The 17,576-nt window shown below is 38.8% G+C and overlaps 1 protein-coding gene across 1 annotated transcript in view; it reads left to right on the plus strand.

Moving 5' to 3' along the window:
- Positions 1-17,576, plus strand: part of cttnbp2nlb (CTTNBP2 N-terminal like b) — a 77,962-nt gene that overhangs the window by 19,716 nt on the left and 40,670 nt on the right. Inside the window, exon 2 of the mRNA XM_007256142.4 lies at positions 14,727-14,834. Within this exon, the coding sequence (XP_007256204.3) occupies positions 14,727-14,834 (108 nt within the window). The remainder of the gene's footprint in view (positions 1-14,726; positions 14,835-17,576) is intronic.

A 17,576-nucleotide genomic window follows, 5' to 3' on the forward strand; every position in this document is an offset into this window, starting at 1 on the left:
TGCAATACTGGCCTTGTATTTACCTGGTATCGGATCGATACCAAAATTCCCAGTATCGCACAACTCTTCCTATTATTCATTTTTTCTTCTTTACAGATCATATTGGACTCTTTGTAGTTCTATAATAATTATAGACTGTATTTCTATATCTGTTTCTCTGTATACTTTATTATTATTATCCTCCTTTATCACCCTGTTCTTCAATACTCAGAACTATTTGGGTGGTGGGTCATTTATTCTCAGCACTGCAGTGATTAGCACCATTATCATGGTGATGGCGGTGGTGTATGAGGTGTTAGTAGAGTGTGTTGTGCAGGTGGTAGAGATGAGCTGAGTGGATCAGATACTGCAGCAGTGCTGCTGGAGTTTTTAAACACTGTTTTTAATCATCATCTCTCACTGGCCTCCACTCTCTTACACACTTCCACCTACAGCTGCTCAAACCTGTAGATGTAGGGCCTTAAGCTCTATTATGTAATATATATTTTTCATGTCTTGTTCAAGGCGTCCTTTAAATAGTAACAGGGCTTGTGAATATATATCTACACTGATAGGCGTGTTAGTCTGGAATTGAGGTGTGTTTAGGTAAATCTCTGGCGTATTGCTGTCTCAAGTGCACCACTAGCTGATTAAAACCCTGACAACAGTCATCAGTCAGTAGTTAATTGCTATCTTGGCAACACATGTACACCCCCACTTGTTACACACACACACACACACACTCCTACTCAGTTTCTAATAAATTCTTAAAAACTCCCAATGTGTTTTTTCCTGTCTTTCTTTTATGCACCATTATTCATTGCTCACTGCATTTCTCACTGCAGTGACAGTCCAATACTAAAATACACAAAAATGTCTGCATCATTTTGTTTTATGTTAGTATTAGACTGCAGTGAGAAATGCAGTGAGAAATGAATTATGGTGCACAAAAGAAAGACACGCAAAAACACAAACTAGAAAAACTAGCAGATCTTCCCTGAGGGCGGAACCGTTCAGGCTTGAGAAATTGTATCCGTGTTGACCTGTTACCTCTTACACTAGTGGATTTAAACACACCTCAGAGTGCTTTTACACCTCAAACTCATCCAGATATTTTTCAGCAGGTGCAAAAGGTGTAGCAGACCACAAACCGGACCAAAATTTGTTTAGACAAAAAAGCAGACTGATTCAGACTTTGAGACCAGTTACAGGAAGATGAGTCAGGATATCATCACCAATTAAACAATAGAAGAAGATAAAGAAAAGATTTTGTGTTGAAATCCAACTCTTCTTGGTGTGCAGATGAATTAAGCAGCAGTATGAGTACAACAGATTTCAGTGCTGGTGATTCTGTATCTACTGTAACTGTAGATTAATTACTGAGCAGTACGGGTACAACAGATTACAGTGCTGGTGATTCTGTATCTACTGTAACTGTAGATTAATTACAGAGCAGTACGAGTACAGCAGATTACAGTGCTGGTGATTCTGTATCTACTGTAACTGTAGATTAATTACAGAGCAGTACGGGTACAACAGATTTCAGTGCTGGTGATTCTGTATCTACTGTAACTGTAGATTAATTACAGAGCAGTACGAGTACAGCAGATTACAGTGCTGGTGATTCTGTATCTACTGTAACTGTAGATTAATTACTGAGCAGTATGGGTACAACAGATTTCAGTGCTGGTGATTCTGTATCTACTGTAACTGTAGATTAATTACAGAGCAGTACGAGTACAGCAGATTACAGTGCTGGTGATTCTGTATCTACTGTAACTGTAGATTAATTACAGAGCAGTACGGGTACAACAGATTACAGTGCTGGTGATTCTGTATCTACTGTAACTGTAGATTAATTACAGAGCAGTACGGGTACAACAGATTTCAGTGCTGGTGATTCTGTATCTACTGTAACTGTAGATTAATTACTGAGCAGTACGGGTACAACAGATTACAGTGCTGGTGATTCTGTATCTACTGTAACTGTAGATTAACCCTTATTTATACACAGAAATAAAAGGAATCTAATGTAAATTTGTTAAACTCATTCTGTTGTGGGATTTACCTGCACTCAAAGAAACCTGGCTAACGAGATTTGGTTAGTTAGTAGAACGTTTTTTGGTAACATCGCTGAAACATCACTTCAGTGTCAGTGTTTTCATTTTTAGTTTTGGAAATGCTACTTTAAACTTTTACATAATGTTAGAAACATTCTAATTATTCAAGAAATGATACAGGCTAGCTGTCATGCCTGGCTCTAGAAGCATTCCTGTCTCTCCCACACTCAACTCTGCCTGCTACTCTATGGATGGATGGATGGATGGATTCTCACAGAAGGTCAGAATTTGGCAGAAGTAAAGGATTCCTTAAGATCCATAAGATCATTGTGAAGTTCTGTATAGGGAGACCACTAGGGGTGTCACGATTCTCTAAATCCTCGATTCGATTTTATTTCCGATTTTAGGGTCACGATTCAATTCGATTCGATTCTCGATTTTCTTTTTTCTTTTTTTTTTTTTTTTACAGCAGAGAGGCTTATTTCAAAAGGTGGGCTTGATATAAGTGATGCAAAGTGATACAAGTATCTGTAATACACCACAGTAGGCACTAATGGTCAAATTTAAATAATTTAATTAAGGTATATATGTAATGTCATTTAGTGGCTTTTTTTGGTAGCAGAAGTGTACACTATTAGAACAGCAAATAAAACATAAAATAAATAATAAAAAATACAGGAACAGTCATGTACAAAATAATAGAACAATTAGAGCCTTAACAAACTGAACTCTATCCTACTATAACAGTTAAAGATGAAAAATAAGACTCGGTCCCTGAGAATGACAATTTTTTTTCTTTAATAAAGATATATTATTAACTTTATCTGAGAGAAAGATGCTCATTGAGGTACCAAAACTATTGCATAGTGCGCGTCGATCCTCTTTTTGTCTTCGAGGCTCAAGACCATGACATGATTTCGATCGATTTCGATGAAATTTCGAAATTGTGACACCCCTAGAGACTACGCTCATTTAGGTGATGATAATGTAAAGAAGGCAGTAAAATTCTTTAATGCTCTCAGTCATTAAACTGCATTGTTCAGACTCTGGTTCTGACTTCCAGCCTAAATATTAAATATTTTTTAATCCTATACACACACACAGTCATATGAAAGAATGAAAACTCTAGGTCAAATTTCGTGTTCTGTTACACTGTGTAACAAAACAGCTCAATTTACAAGACCTATGACAGTGCCCTGAGGTACACCACAGGTTAACTCTGCACAATTATCTCATCATCCCCCTACAACCCAGATAGGATAGATTTACCTGTCCTCACCCACTGAAATGAGTCATACACCCTGTCCTTAACAATCTGTCCCAGATACACCAATCATACGTAACATGACCGTGCGTAATGGATATGGGTGTGTCATATATTCTCAGCACTGCAGTGATTAGCACTGATTAGCATAGCATGGTGGTGGGGTAGGAGTATATGTGTTAGTGTGTGTTGTGCTGCTGGTACAGTAAGTGGATCAGATACTGCAGCAGTGCTGCTGGAGTTTTTAAACACCTCAATGTCACTGCTGGACTGATAATAGTCTATAAGCATCTCTCGCTGACTTCATGGGCCATAATTTAGCGATCTATAGGCGAACCGATTTAGAGTCAAATCAAATCAAATCAAATTTATTTGTATAGCGCTTTTTACAACAGGTGTTGGCACAAAGCAGCTTTACAGAAACATGATTACAGGACAAAGAATCAGGCAAAACATTAAACATAGAATATACATAATACAGAACCCCCAGTGAGCGCGGAGGCAAGGAAAAACTCCCTCAGAGCTGCAGGAGGAGGAAGAAACCTTGGGAGGACCAAGACTCACATTAAAGGGGGGACCATCCTACCACTGGTCAAACGGCTTTTTTTTTTTTTTAGAGCATGTCAGCATATCTTTGCTGTCATAATGACGTGAAAAGTACGCCTTACATGGCTCAGAATGTGCAAAACACGTACTAATTATCTTAACTAATCATGAGTGTGTTTTGGGCGTGATATGAATAAACGAATTAGTATGTCCCTTGCAATTCCATTTAAGAGCCAGGTGAGCTCTGACTTTGGCACATTGCTATTTTAATGGCGCAGTGCTTTTGCTCTTCTCAGCAAAGGAAACTACAGGAACAGCAATGCTATTTTTAGTATTTAGTATTCTGTTTATTGTTAATGTAAAAGTTAGGTCTGTGAACTGTGGTGCATCTGTGTGTGTGTGTGTGCGTGTGTGTGTGTGTACTTTTGAAATATTTTGCACCAGTGGTTACACCACAAATTACAGTAAATGTACTGTTCAATACATAATGCCATAAAAAATAAATATAATTTTTATAACTTGAGAGATACTGAGAGAAAAAAAAATAGAAATGAGAAAGGCAAGAAAAAGAAAAACAGAATAAGACAAAGGAATGTGAAAATGAGACAGAAGACAAGGAGAACAAGACAGAGCAACAGAGAAAGCATGAGAAAAGAAAGATAATAGGATGTAAGAAAGAGAATAAGAGAAGAAAACGGATATAAGAAAGAAAATGAGACAGGTGGCAACATGGAACAACGTGGAAAGACAGAGAGCGAAAACTAAATAAAATAAGACAAAATAAATAGTTAATAGAAAAAAATGAGAGAGGAAAGAAAACAAAGATAAAAACAGAGAAAGTTAAACCAGAAAAGAATGATAACATTAACATTATAATTGAATAGAAGAAAATGAGACTGACAACCTCTGGATAAAAGAGAACAGGAATGACAGATGAGAATGAGACAGAGGAGAGTGAGACATAAGAAAGAGAATGACAGAACAGAACAAGAAAATAGAAAGAGATTGAGACAAAAGAGTCAGCTTAGAACAAGAATAAAACGAGAATGTGTGAATGAGGCACGTAACAAAACAAAAAAAAACAAGTGAAATACAGTATAAAGAGACAAACAGGAAATGTTGCAGGAGAGAGAGAATGTAAAGAGACAAAAACGATATTAAAGAAAGTGAATGAGACAAAAAAGAGAGAGCAGGAGCTTTAGAGAGGAGTGGTGAGGCAGTGTGTGTAGTGTTTATGATCAGGACTGTGTGTAACTATGGTCTGATTGTAAATAGGCAGTGGTTGGTGTAGCAGTGTGTGTTTGAATAGTAGATCCTTTCAGCTCGCTCTGTTTGCTTTTAGATATGAGCAGGACTGTCTCACATAAACACACACACACATACACACACACACACACACACAGTTATTGTCAGTATGCGGTCGGTAATAATGAAACCCATGGATTAGCTGAAACAGATTCCAGAGGAAATGCTTGTATAAGTGTCTCTGAAACTGGATAAGAAAACATTATGAAGAGTCTTTAATGAGTCCAGACTTTAGAGGCCAGACGGGTCAGATAATCACTGCGGTGGAAAAGTTTTTGAAACCTGATTCTTGCGTCTGTTGGGAGAAAACGTTAAGTAAACTGTTGGGCTACGTTTACACAGCAAGTTAAAGTTTCTAAAATCTGATTTTTTGACTAAATCTGATGTTTATTTCAGGCTGATCACACTGTTTTCTAATGAGATTTATATCTGACATTGGTGAAGTTTTGGATTCATCTTTGTCAGCGTCACAGGAGTTATAAAGGTGTTATAAACAGTTTCTGCAGCTGGGCAGTGGTTGGTGTGGTGTGGTGGATAACACCACTACCTGGCAGTGAGCTTTCACAGCGTGTTGTCCATTTTTCCATCTTCCATCGACACGAAGAAGCAAGATGGCGGTGCACAGTAGTACAGCAGCTTCTCGGACTTCTAGAGAAAACCCATTTTTAGGTATTTTTACATTGGTCCTGAGATATTTTATTATATTATCTTTTGGCCTCAAGGAAGTTAACGGGAAATAGTCGGATATAGGAGGAAATGAAAGGAAGAAGGAAATGAGGTTAGAAGTAGTTTAAATTAGTTGGTTAGAGGTGTTAGGAGAGTAGGTGCTCTTTGAAGAGCTCTGTCTTCAGGAGTTTATTAAAGATAGCGAGAGATTCTCCTGATCTGGTGGTGGAAGGTAGTTTGTTCCACCATTGGGGAACTCTGTATGAGAACAGTGTGGATTGCTTTGTTTGAATGTTTGGAGGCGACGTTCATTGGAGGAGCACAGCGGCCGGGAGGTAGCGTAAGCCTTCAGGAGCGAGTGCAGGTAGGAAGGGGCTGTTCTGTCATCACCTTGTAGGCGATTGTAAGAGCTTTGAATTTGATGTGAGCATCAACTGGTAGCCAATGGAGCTCAATGAGCAGCGGGGTGACATGTGCCCGTTGGTTTTGGTTGGTTGAAGACCAGACGTGCTGCTGCATTCTGGATCATCTGGAGTGGTTTTACTACGCAGGCCGGGAGGCCAGTTAGTACGGCATTGCAGTAGTCGAGGCGTGAGATGACCACTGCTTGTACCAGGAGTTGGGTGGCCTGTTGTGTTAGATAGAAATGGTCGAATTTTTTGATGTTATAAAGTGCAAAGCAGCAGGATCAAGCAACTGAGGCCACATGATGGGTGAAGGAGAGCTGGTCATCAACCAGAACACCCAGGTTCCTATAGCAACCTTTGTCAGGAAGAGAGAGAGAGTTGATGGTTATGTTGAAGTTGTGTTGGATGGTTAGTTTCGCTGGTAGAACCAGAAGTTCTTGGAAAGGTTTAGCTGCAGGTGATGCTCCTTCATCCATGAGGATATGTCTGAGAGACACTGTGATATCCGTGCAGAGATCAAAGGGTCTTTAGGTGAGAATGACAGATAGAGCTGGGTGTCATCAGCAAAGTAATGGTAAGAAAAATATTATGAATATGTATCAGATTTAATTACCACATGAATCGAACAGGCCCAAATCAGAATAGAAAATGAAGATTCAGATTCAGTGTGTTTTTTAACAATTAAACACAAAAACACAGATAAGACGTTTGTATCACATATGATGAGACATGTCAGATTTTGGTACTTTTCCTTACTTACTTTAGTTCTTGAATGAGTTTTCCTTTTATTTTCAGCTCATTCACACGACACGCCCTCTCTAGCTGAAGCAGGCTGAAGGTTTTCAGGAAGAGCCCCATCCCTGTTAGATTGTTACAAAAAAACAAACACACCCACACTATACTCACACACACACTCCACATGGTGAGAGTGTGAGCCGGCTGGATCTGGTGATGACATCATGGTTCTATGGAAAGTCTGGACACTCCCGCACTGTGTTTCCTTCATACAGACACGTCTGAGTCAACATGACTCCCAATGGTGAGAAAACCACAAGGCCTGCTCACACTGTCCCAACATTTTTTAAATTTGGACTGATGAAGTGCTCCAGAATGTGAACACCAACACAAACTCTTTGATTTTAACCATTTTGTCACCAAAATTGTTTATACAGTGCCAATCAAAGTTTGGACACACCTTAAATTCAGTGTTTTTTCATTACCATATTTTTTGCACGTTAAATTTTTTGCACGTAAAACTACGCTGAAGTTCAGGAGTTTCAGTTTAGTTTTTTCAGCAGTATTAGCATTATCAACTAACTGTGCTAAGTGCTAGCTACCTCTTTCATTCAGAGGTGAGTATTATCGGTCTTTAGCCAGCAGTCAACTCTGGCTAACACTGCTGGAGCAACATTAGCATTATCTGCTCACCACGCTAGGTGCTAGCTCTTTCGACGCTCAGAGGAGAGTATATCTGACTGTAGTCTGTGTGTTCACTGTGTTAAAACTAAGCTAAGTGGGACAAACCGCTAGCTAATATTGCCCTGGTTTACTGGAACACTCAGGGTTCCTCAGTGTAATGCTGTTGGGTGGCTTTAGCTGCTAACAGCGTTAGCTGCTAAAGATAATATTGCTGCCAGCAGCTGTAGTGGAACTCTGGAAATCTAAGCTTACTGTAAATAAATGGAAGCACTTTACTCACCCAAATAAACAGTTTTAACAGTTTTCAGGAAAGAAATCTGTGTAGATTAACATCCAACACTCATTTGACTTTAAAAGAAAATGTTTTTTAAAATAAAAATAATTACAGTTTTGTTTACTTAACCTATCTTAACTTTCACCCAGCGGCGAGATCTGCTGAATTAGAAGGAAAACATGGCGACACCCCTGTTCCTTACTAGTGTTACTTAATGTGATTTAATGTCACTTAGTGTGCCTTTTGTATGAAAATTCTGCAGAAAATAGATGTTTATTAATGGTGCACTTTATAATCCAGTGCGCCTTGTAGTGTGAGAAACACTTTTAAAATGTTGTGCACTGTGGATTAGTACAAACAATTGTTAAACAAACCAGAATATATTCATCAAACTAGGCACCTCTTGCTTGTGAAGAGGTAGAGTTACAGGTATACAGTGAACAGCTCTATTTAAGTAATGTTCTAATCCATATTATGAGATCAAGGACTACTCAACTAAATAATAAAAAAAAATACTTTAAGAAATGAGCATTACAAAAACTTCAAGTGCAGTCGAAAACATTATGATGAAACTGGCTCTCATCAGGTTAGTTAACAGCACCCCAGATTCTGGTTTGTTTAACAATTGTAAGTTACTACATGATTGCTTATGTGTTTCTTTAGTATTCATTTACAATCTAGGAAAAATATATAAATATATAATAAATAATTAAAACACTGATTGAGACAGTGTATCCAAACTTTTGACTGACACTGTATTCAGATTGACATTCCTGCTAATGACACCCATTTGAGTCCAAATAGTTGCAGACCTGATGAAGTGATTTGAACTGGTCAGCAAATAGCAAATAGCAGTGGACTGAACACAGAGCCCTGAGGGGCACCGGTGCTCAGTATGGTGGGACTGAAGATATTTCGTTTTTTCCATCCTCATAGAGAAACTTTAGGTTGCTCATCCAGGAAATCCAGGATCCAGTTTCAGAGGGAAGAGTTTAGGTCTAGCAGACTCAGCTTTCCTGCCAGATGCTGGGGGATGATGATGATGACGGTATTGAATGTTTAGTCTGACTGGGGTAGCAGTGATGATGCAAGGCAGAGTCACCCTCATAACCACTGAATATTCTCTAAACATTCTCAAGAAATTGCGTAATCTGCTTCCTACATACAAGGCAACCAAGTTGTGGAGTATGCCAGCGATAGAGCCAGGCTTCTGTGTTATGATTTATTATATTTTATATAGATGTTTTACACCCAGAGTGATCTATTCTTAGCTTTTATTTTATTTTATTTATTTTATTGTTGATGATTTTATGGCTTACAGCCAAAGAAAACCCAAAATTCAGTGTCTGATATTATATAAGACCAGTTGGTACTTTTGGAAGTGTGGGCAGTGTGCCAAATCCTGCTGGAAAATGAAATCCGCATCTCCATAAAAGTTGTCAGTATCAGAGGGAAGCATAGAAATCAAAGGACCAGAATCTTGAGAAATAGTGGAAAGAAGTATGAAGTTTCCACAATCAGTGGAGATGTGGATTTCATTTTCCAGCAGGACTTGGCACACTGTCCACACTGCCAAACATACCAATTCTTATGGTCTTATATAATATTACAATTTTCTGAGACACTGATTTTTGTGTTTTTATTAACTGTAAGCCATAAAATTATCAACAATAAAAGTAATAAACGCTTAAAATAGATCGCTCTGTGTGTAATGCATCTATATAATAAATATTTTTTGGCATGCACCTGTATTATTATTGATCATGTGGTGTTATTGTGCAGTTGGTTGCATGAACAAACGTTTTTTCAGTAAGTCTGATTGATGTTAGCACAACATTAGCGTAGTTAGAGGTGCTAGACTCATTAGTATTTTACTTAATCTTGGTCGTCACATTTATACATGTTTTAATCTGGAGTCTAAACAGCATTTAAAGTATTATTTTATCTTCTTTTAATGGTATCTGGTGGGTGCTGGCTCTCTGGCAGAAGCTTAGGGGTTAAACTGGAGTGTTGTAGCTTCAGTGTGTCTCAGTGGTAAACAGAACAAATATAAGTAGATACTGTAATTTGATGGAAATATAAATGGTTTGGTAACTTTTACTGTTGGGACATTGCAATTACTGGACAAACTTCTGGTCCTTTAGGCCCGGGGTTTGGCAATACATCTGGCCTGTGAGATTGTTTGAACTATAATGAACGATAATGAAACTATATATATAAAATGCTTCTCTGGTGAGCTTTTGTTTACATTCCTCCCACCGTCTCTCTGTCACGCTCGGCGTGATTTTAGTTTCTGCCTGTTTTAATTTTTTCTGCCCTTTCTTGGGCTCCTTATCTCCTTATAAGGGCGTTTTTTTCCCGGCTGTGTCCCAATTCACTAGCCGGGGCAGTGGTAGTGTATTGGACCACGACCCTGACAACACGGGTTTGATCTCGTACACTTCATTTTACTTGGTATTGGCTTGATTGGCTGGTCTGCGGCCAAACTTAATAGACAACATGATTATATATCATTTTATAATTTCTATAGAACAAAATAAGGAATGGAACCATGGTGAACAATGCTTTCCTGCATCTTCTCGACATGATGCTTTTGGGAAACTGCCAACTCCAACACAACACAAGCACCTGCAAGCTGCCTCCTGCTGTTACAGTGAAATTAACACCCTCCTCTACAATCCTCTGCTCCTCTTCTTAAGGCAAACAAACAAACTAAAAGCACGCCAGACCGTCAGGCTCAGCATGAAGCTGGAAGCCGCAGAGAGTTGAACAGAGTCCAGCACCTCCTCTCTGCTGGATGGAGGACGGCTGTGGGCGCTGGATTCTGCCCAAAAACACGTTCCATCAGCTGGAAACATCGCAGAGTATCATATACACTCGCTGTCCTGATGCTCGTAACAGACATACAGAATCTGTTACATTACAGCACTGCTGTTAAGCATTACTGTCATGTTTGTGTAGTAGGTACAGTAAATGTGAGTGGGTGTGAGAGAGAGAGAAAGAGAGAGAGAGAGAGAGAGAGAGAGAGTAGGAAGAGATAGGATTGGGCTTTATGTGAGATAATACAGGAAGAGCCCCCAATCCGGATGTTTTATCAAATAATCATCATCAATAGTCATCATGTAACACCAAAATTGCTCTAGCCCTTTCATGCATTTGCTAAATTAGCTCTAATTATTGTTATTTTAATACATTATTAATATTATAATACTGTTATAGATATTTTATTATTATTATATTATATTATTATAGTATTATTATACATATTATATGTATATATGTATTGGTATTATATATTATTATATGTATTATTATGGAAATATTATTATAAACTAATGTGTTAATTGTAAGTATGCTATAATTTATATTATTTATGATATATTTCATCATAATATAACAATAGTAAACTACTGGTAAAAAAAATAGGGTAAAATAAGGGTAACATTTAGATTAAACATCATAATGAAATTTCTCCAACTGCTTGCCTGAGCAATGAGAAGTATGTTTTTTTTTTTATTAAATTATTTTTTAAATTGTGTACTTTCCTATTTAATGCACATCTCCGCAATGGGACAGGCTGGATTTAATTTTTTTGTTATTACTTATTATATTTTAAAGTTTAGGGGAGCCAATAAAAGTTGTTTTGTGCACTAACTTTGCAAAAAAAAAAAAAAAACCTTTATTGGCTGCCCTAAACTTTAAAATGTATTTCTAGTTGTATAAGTGTGTGTGTGTGTGTGTGTTTGTGTGTGTATGAGTGAGTGTATGTATGCTAGCATGTTCAGTTCTGTTGCATTGTTATCCAATGCATGAGTTTAATGAGCTATTTTCTTCGAATTTGCTGATGCGACCAAACCCTTGATACTTTTATCTAAGCTGTTTTTACATTGAAGCTTTTGTATATGATTAGTTCCCATAATATATTGTTTCTTTGAGCTATAAACATGAAATAGAACATTTTCTACTAAATTGCATTTTATCCCATTAGTGCATGGTGTCCACTACAGTGGACAGTTGTGTATCTCCGACAGAATAAATAATAATAATAAAAAAAAACTTATTATGTGTTTTAAGTCTTTCTTTTGAGTAAAAGAATACATAGAAAAAAATCAACATCAGTGATTTAACAGTATGTTTATGTTATTCCATTTATTCCACAGTAGGTCTAAAAGAGTATTTTGATTCTTTGACGCAGTAACATTAGTGTTGCATCAATACTGTTATAGCAGCAGATCCAGTATCTGTGTCATTCAGGAATTAGGAAAGCACTCTGGAAAGTAATGGACGCATGAAAAAAATGTGGGATCAACAAAAAAAATCTTTATCTAAGAAAAATGTAAATCCAAAGGGTTTCCTCTTCCCAATCTATAAAACCCATAAAAGAGGAACATTATAAAAATAGCAGTGTTTAGAAATTATTTAAAGAAAAAATGTAAATCCAAAGGGTTTCCTCTTATTACATTTTTTTCCTCAAATAATTTCTAAACACTGCTATTTTTATAATGTTCCTCTTTTATGGGTTTTATAGATTGGGGATTTGTATCAGTAAGCAAAATAAGCAATTTCTTCCCATTTCTTTCCCAATTTCAAAATTCAGTCTAGATTTACTGTATTTGTGTTCCTTTTAAAAAGAAAAAGCAATTTGTTTTTAACCCTGAACATTTACAATTTTCCCTCCCTAGCTGGTCGAGATTGGAATGATTCTGATCCAAAAATGTGATTGTTGGATATACATTAAAGTCAATTTATTTATTTAATAATTCGTAATTAAATTAGTACATTTGGTAAGCCAGCTGTTGTGCAGGATTTTGGGCTCTATCTTAAACCTTAATCTTAAAGACATGCTCATTGTTGTAATGCTCATTGCTACCTTAAACCCTGTCAACAGTCTTATTCATGCCTTGTCATACATTCATTGCTATCTTAGCAATGTGGCAGTGCACAAACCCAACTTTTACATCAACAATAAACAGAATATAAAATAAAATAAAAAAACTGTGCTGTTCCTATAAATGATCAGCTTGCTCAAACACCTTCACAGCCTGAACGAGCAGCTCAGTTTACTCTGCTGAGAATCGCAGAAGCGCCGCACTATTAAAATAGCAATCTGCCAAAGTCAGAGCGCATCTGGCTCTCAAAGCGAATTGCAGGTGACATGTTAAATGGTTTATTTTACGTTACGCCCACAATGCAATTATGACAATTAGTACATGCTTTTGTACTACATGTTTGAAGCCACGCAAGGTGTACTTTTCCCATCATTATGAAAGCAAAGACAAACTGATATGCTTTAAAGATGTGGCTCGCAAGCATGAAACATCTGGCCCGTGAGGTTGTTTGAAATATAGTGAATGATAATGAAAAAAATAAAAAAATAAAATGCTTCTCTGGTGAGCTTTTGTTTATATACCTCCCCTGTCTCTCTGTTGCACTCAGCGTGACTATAGTTTCTCGTTTTTTCGCTCGTTCTTGGGCTCCCTATCTCCTTATAAGGACGTTTTTTTCCCGGCCGTGTCCCAATTCACTTGCCGGAGTAGCAGTAGTGTATTGGACCGTGACCCTGACGACACGGGTTCGATCCTGCGTGAGGAGCAGTGTGTTTATATATTTATTTATTTTATCTTTTCTTCTTGTGTTTACCTGCTTTGAGATCAACTGTTCTGCAATTGGGTTCAACAACCCTCTGGGCTGGAGAGCTACTAGTCTGCAGCACTCCATCCTTTTACTCGTTATTCATTTTCCAAAACAGAATAGAGCCCATGGTGTTTTTCTTCTGTATTTTGTTACTACATTACTGTGTGTGTTTAGGTGTGGCTGGGTGGGATCAGACTCCCACTATTCTGCTGTGTTAATGGCTTCCTGTATTTCTGTGGTCTGATAGCCGGCCAAGCCACAGAACTGGAAGACTGAATACCGCGGTGTGTTTTTGTGTGTGTGTGTGTGTGTGTGTTTGTGTGTTATTGTTCACTCATGCTTAACATTTGACATGAAAACGTCAGTCCTCATCGCGAGTCTGAGTTAATGGTCATCGATGCCGAGGCTGTATGAGGTCATACCCAGTGCCACTGGTTCTGAGCTGCTGCTCACTTCCTGTTTTCAGACCAGAGCAATTGATCTGTTTGTTTGTGTGTGTGGAGGGTTGGACTCTTTAAGCAATTTAATAGCTGGTGTGTATAACAAAAAAAAATGATTCTGTTCCCAGTATAGCAGTGTCAGTATTGTAAAGGCTGAATTACATATAATTTGAATGACGTCAATACTCTCAGTTTTAGTCCATCTGTGAAACGACTGAGGTTAGAAAGATATCTATAGTAGTTTTTGCATTACAAAAAGGCATGATTAGATAAAATAGCTATACTGGCTATTTAAATACTTTAAAAATGTCTCTAAATAAATATAATATCAGTCAAAAAGTGTGGACACAACTTCTTATAGTCCATGTTTTTCTTTATTTCCTTATGTAAATCATTTTCTACATTTTAGGTTAATATTAAAGACATGAAAACAATTAAAGGACATGTAGCTCTGGAAAAAATAGGAGACTACTTCAGTTTCTGAATCAGTTTCTCTGCTATATCATGCTATTAATAGGTATATATTTCAGTAAAGTGAACATTATTGTTTTATTTTATTTTTTTAAACTATGGACATTTCTCCCAAATTCCAAATAAAAATATTGTCATTTAGAGCATTTATTTTCAGAAAATGAGAAATGGCTGAAATAACAATAAAAAAAGATCCAGAGCTTTCAGACCTCAAATAATGCAAAAAATGTGTGTGTGTGTGTGTGTGTGTGTATTTTACAGGCTGGCAGGATGAATGTGGAGACTTTGAGTAAAGCAGAGCTGCTGATGCTGCTCAGCATCCTGGAGGGAGAACTGGAGGCTCAGGACCTCGTCATACACACACTCAGGGTAAGAACTACACACTACACACGCACACACACTACACACACACACACTACACAAACCCAAATAAGATGATTCTGGTTCTGTATCGGGCTTGTATTGGATACACAATACACAGTTGTCATTATTGTCTGGCAATTAATTATATTATTGGAAATATTATTAAATATTATTTTTGATCACTCTTTTTGGCTGCTATATTATTTTTAAGAATGTATGGTAATGGATGGGATCAGCAGTTTTTGAGTGTGTGGGTGGGCGGGGTCAGGAAATCAGCAGAATGAAGAACAATGCTCTGCTAATGGTGCTGTTCCTGTAAAACACATGCTCAGCAAAACCAGCATCTGCCCTGTCCCGTAATCAGCACTGTCCTGTCATCAGCCCTGTCCTGTTATCAGCCCCCTCTTGTATGTAGCCCCATTCCATCATAAGGCCTGTACAGCATCATCCCAGTCCCATCATCAGGCCTGTTCCGTCAGCAGCCCTGTCCTGTTATCAGCCCCGTACTGTCACTAGCCCTGTCCTATCATCAGCCCTGTCCTGTCATCAGCCCCATCCTGTTTTCAGCCCCGTCCTGTTATCAGCCCGTACTGTCACTAGCCCTGTCCTATCATCAGCTCTGTCCTGTCATCAGCCCTGTCCTGTCATCAGCCCCATCCTGTTTTCAGCCCCGTACTGTCAATAGCCCTGTCTTGTCATCAGGTCTATCCTGTCATCAGCTCTGACCTGTTATCGGCCCTGTCCTGTAATCAACCCCGTCCTCTCATCAGCCCCATCTCGTCATCAGCCTGGTCCCAACAACAGCCCTGTCCTCTCATCAGGGCAATTCCATCATCAGTCCCATTTTTTCATCAGGTCTGTCCTGTCATCAGCTCTGTCCCATCATCAGCTCTGTCCTGTCATCAGCTCTGTTCCATCATCAGCTCTGTCCTGTCATCAGCTCCGTTCCATCATCAGCCCTGTCCCGTCATCAGCCCTGTCCCGACAACAGCCCCGTCCTCTCATCAGGCCAGTTCCGTCATCAGTCCAGTCTTGTCATCAGACCTGTCCTGTTATCAGCTCTGTCCTGTCATCAGCTCTGTCCCCTCATCAGCTCTGTCCTGTCATCAGCCCTGTTCCATCATCAGCCCTGTCCTGTCATCAGCCCTGTCCTGTCATCAGCCCTGTCCCGTCATCAGCCCTGTCCCAACAACAGCCCCGTCTTCTCATCAGGCCAGTTCTGTCATCAGTCCAGTCTTGTCATCAGGCCTGTCCTGTCATCAGCCCTGTTCCATCATCATCCCTGTCCTGTCATCAGCCCTGTTCCATCATCAGCTCTGTTCTGTCATCAGCCCTGTCCCGTCATCAGCCCTGTCCCAAAAACAGCCCCGTCCTCTCATCAGGCCAGTTCCGTCATCCGTCCAGTCTTGTCATCAGGCCTGTCCTGTCATCAGCCCTGTCCCGTCATCATCCCTGACCTGTCATCAGCCCTGTTCCATCATCAGCTCTGTTCTGTCATCAGCCCTGTCCCGTCATCAGCCCTGTCCCAACAACAGCCCCGTCCTCTCATCAGGCCAGTTCCGTCATCCGTCCAGTCTTGTCATCAGGCCTGTCCCGTCATCAGCCCTGTCCCAACAACAGCCCCGTCCTCTCATCAGGGAACAGATTGCTAAATTAATTCAGTGGAAATACATAAATATTATAGAGAAAAATACCTGCAATTCATTCATTTCCACAGAATTAATTGTCTACTTATAAAGTGTGAAGCTAATTTGAGTTTGTTGATGGTGCATATATAGCCATTTCTTTGCATGGGCAGCTCTATTCCCCAGTCACTAGCATTGTAAGCCTGTTAAGAGCATTGGCTAAAAGTGTAAGACTGGTGGAGGAGAACATGATGCCAAGATGCATGAAAACTGTGATTAAAAAACAGGGTTATTCCACTAAATATTGATTTCTGAACTCTTAAAACTTTATGAATATAAACTTGTTTTCTTTGCATTATTTGAGGTCTGAAAGCTCTACATTTTTTTTGTTATTTCAGACTTTTCTCAATTTCTGCAAATAAATGCTCTAAATGACAATATTTTTATTTGGAATTTGGGAGAAATGTTGTCTGTAGTTTATAGAATAAAACAACAATTGTTATTTTACTCAAACATAAACCTATAAATAGCAAAATCAGAGAAACTGATTCAGAAACTGAAGTGATCTAGAGTCTAGAGATGTTTTTTTTTATTATGATACTGTATGTTACAATATGAGTAGTATATACTCACTAACTCAATTCACTCGTGATATTTCTCACTATTTCCACTTCATTACAGTCAGGCTTTATTACCCACTTAAACGACATCACAGCTGCTTAATGACTCAGCACACTCTACTCTACAGAGTTCAACACACTGTATTTTAGTGCCAGCGCACAGATTACGTCCTCAGGGGACTTCTGCTCCATGTCCATGTGTGTGTGTGTGTGTGTGAGAGAGAGAGGGAGATTAGTGGTAAGTGATGCATTGGGAGGGGTTAAGGCAGTGATAATGACAGGGCAGGAGGCTCAGAGATCAGAGCAGGGTTCATTAGGGTTTTAACCTCGCTCTGAGAAAGACCCCGCCCCAAGCACCCCCTGCCTGTTTCACATTGGCCCGTTTATTAAAGCACAGGGCATGCTGGGAGTGCGGCTTTGTTTAGAAAAAAAAGTAGACCCCAAGAATGCAGTTCTGAACTGCAGGTTTAAAATAGAGATGTCTCGATATTATATCGGGTGAT

The sequence above is a fragment of the Astyanax mexicanus genome, chromosome 12 (genome assembly GCF_023375975.1).
Source record: "Astyanax mexicanus isolate ESR-SI-001 chromosome 12, AstMex3_surface, whole genome shotgun sequence".
NCBI lineage: Eukaryota > Metazoa > Chordata > Actinopteri > Characiformes > Acestrorhamphidae > Astyanax > Astyanax mexicanus.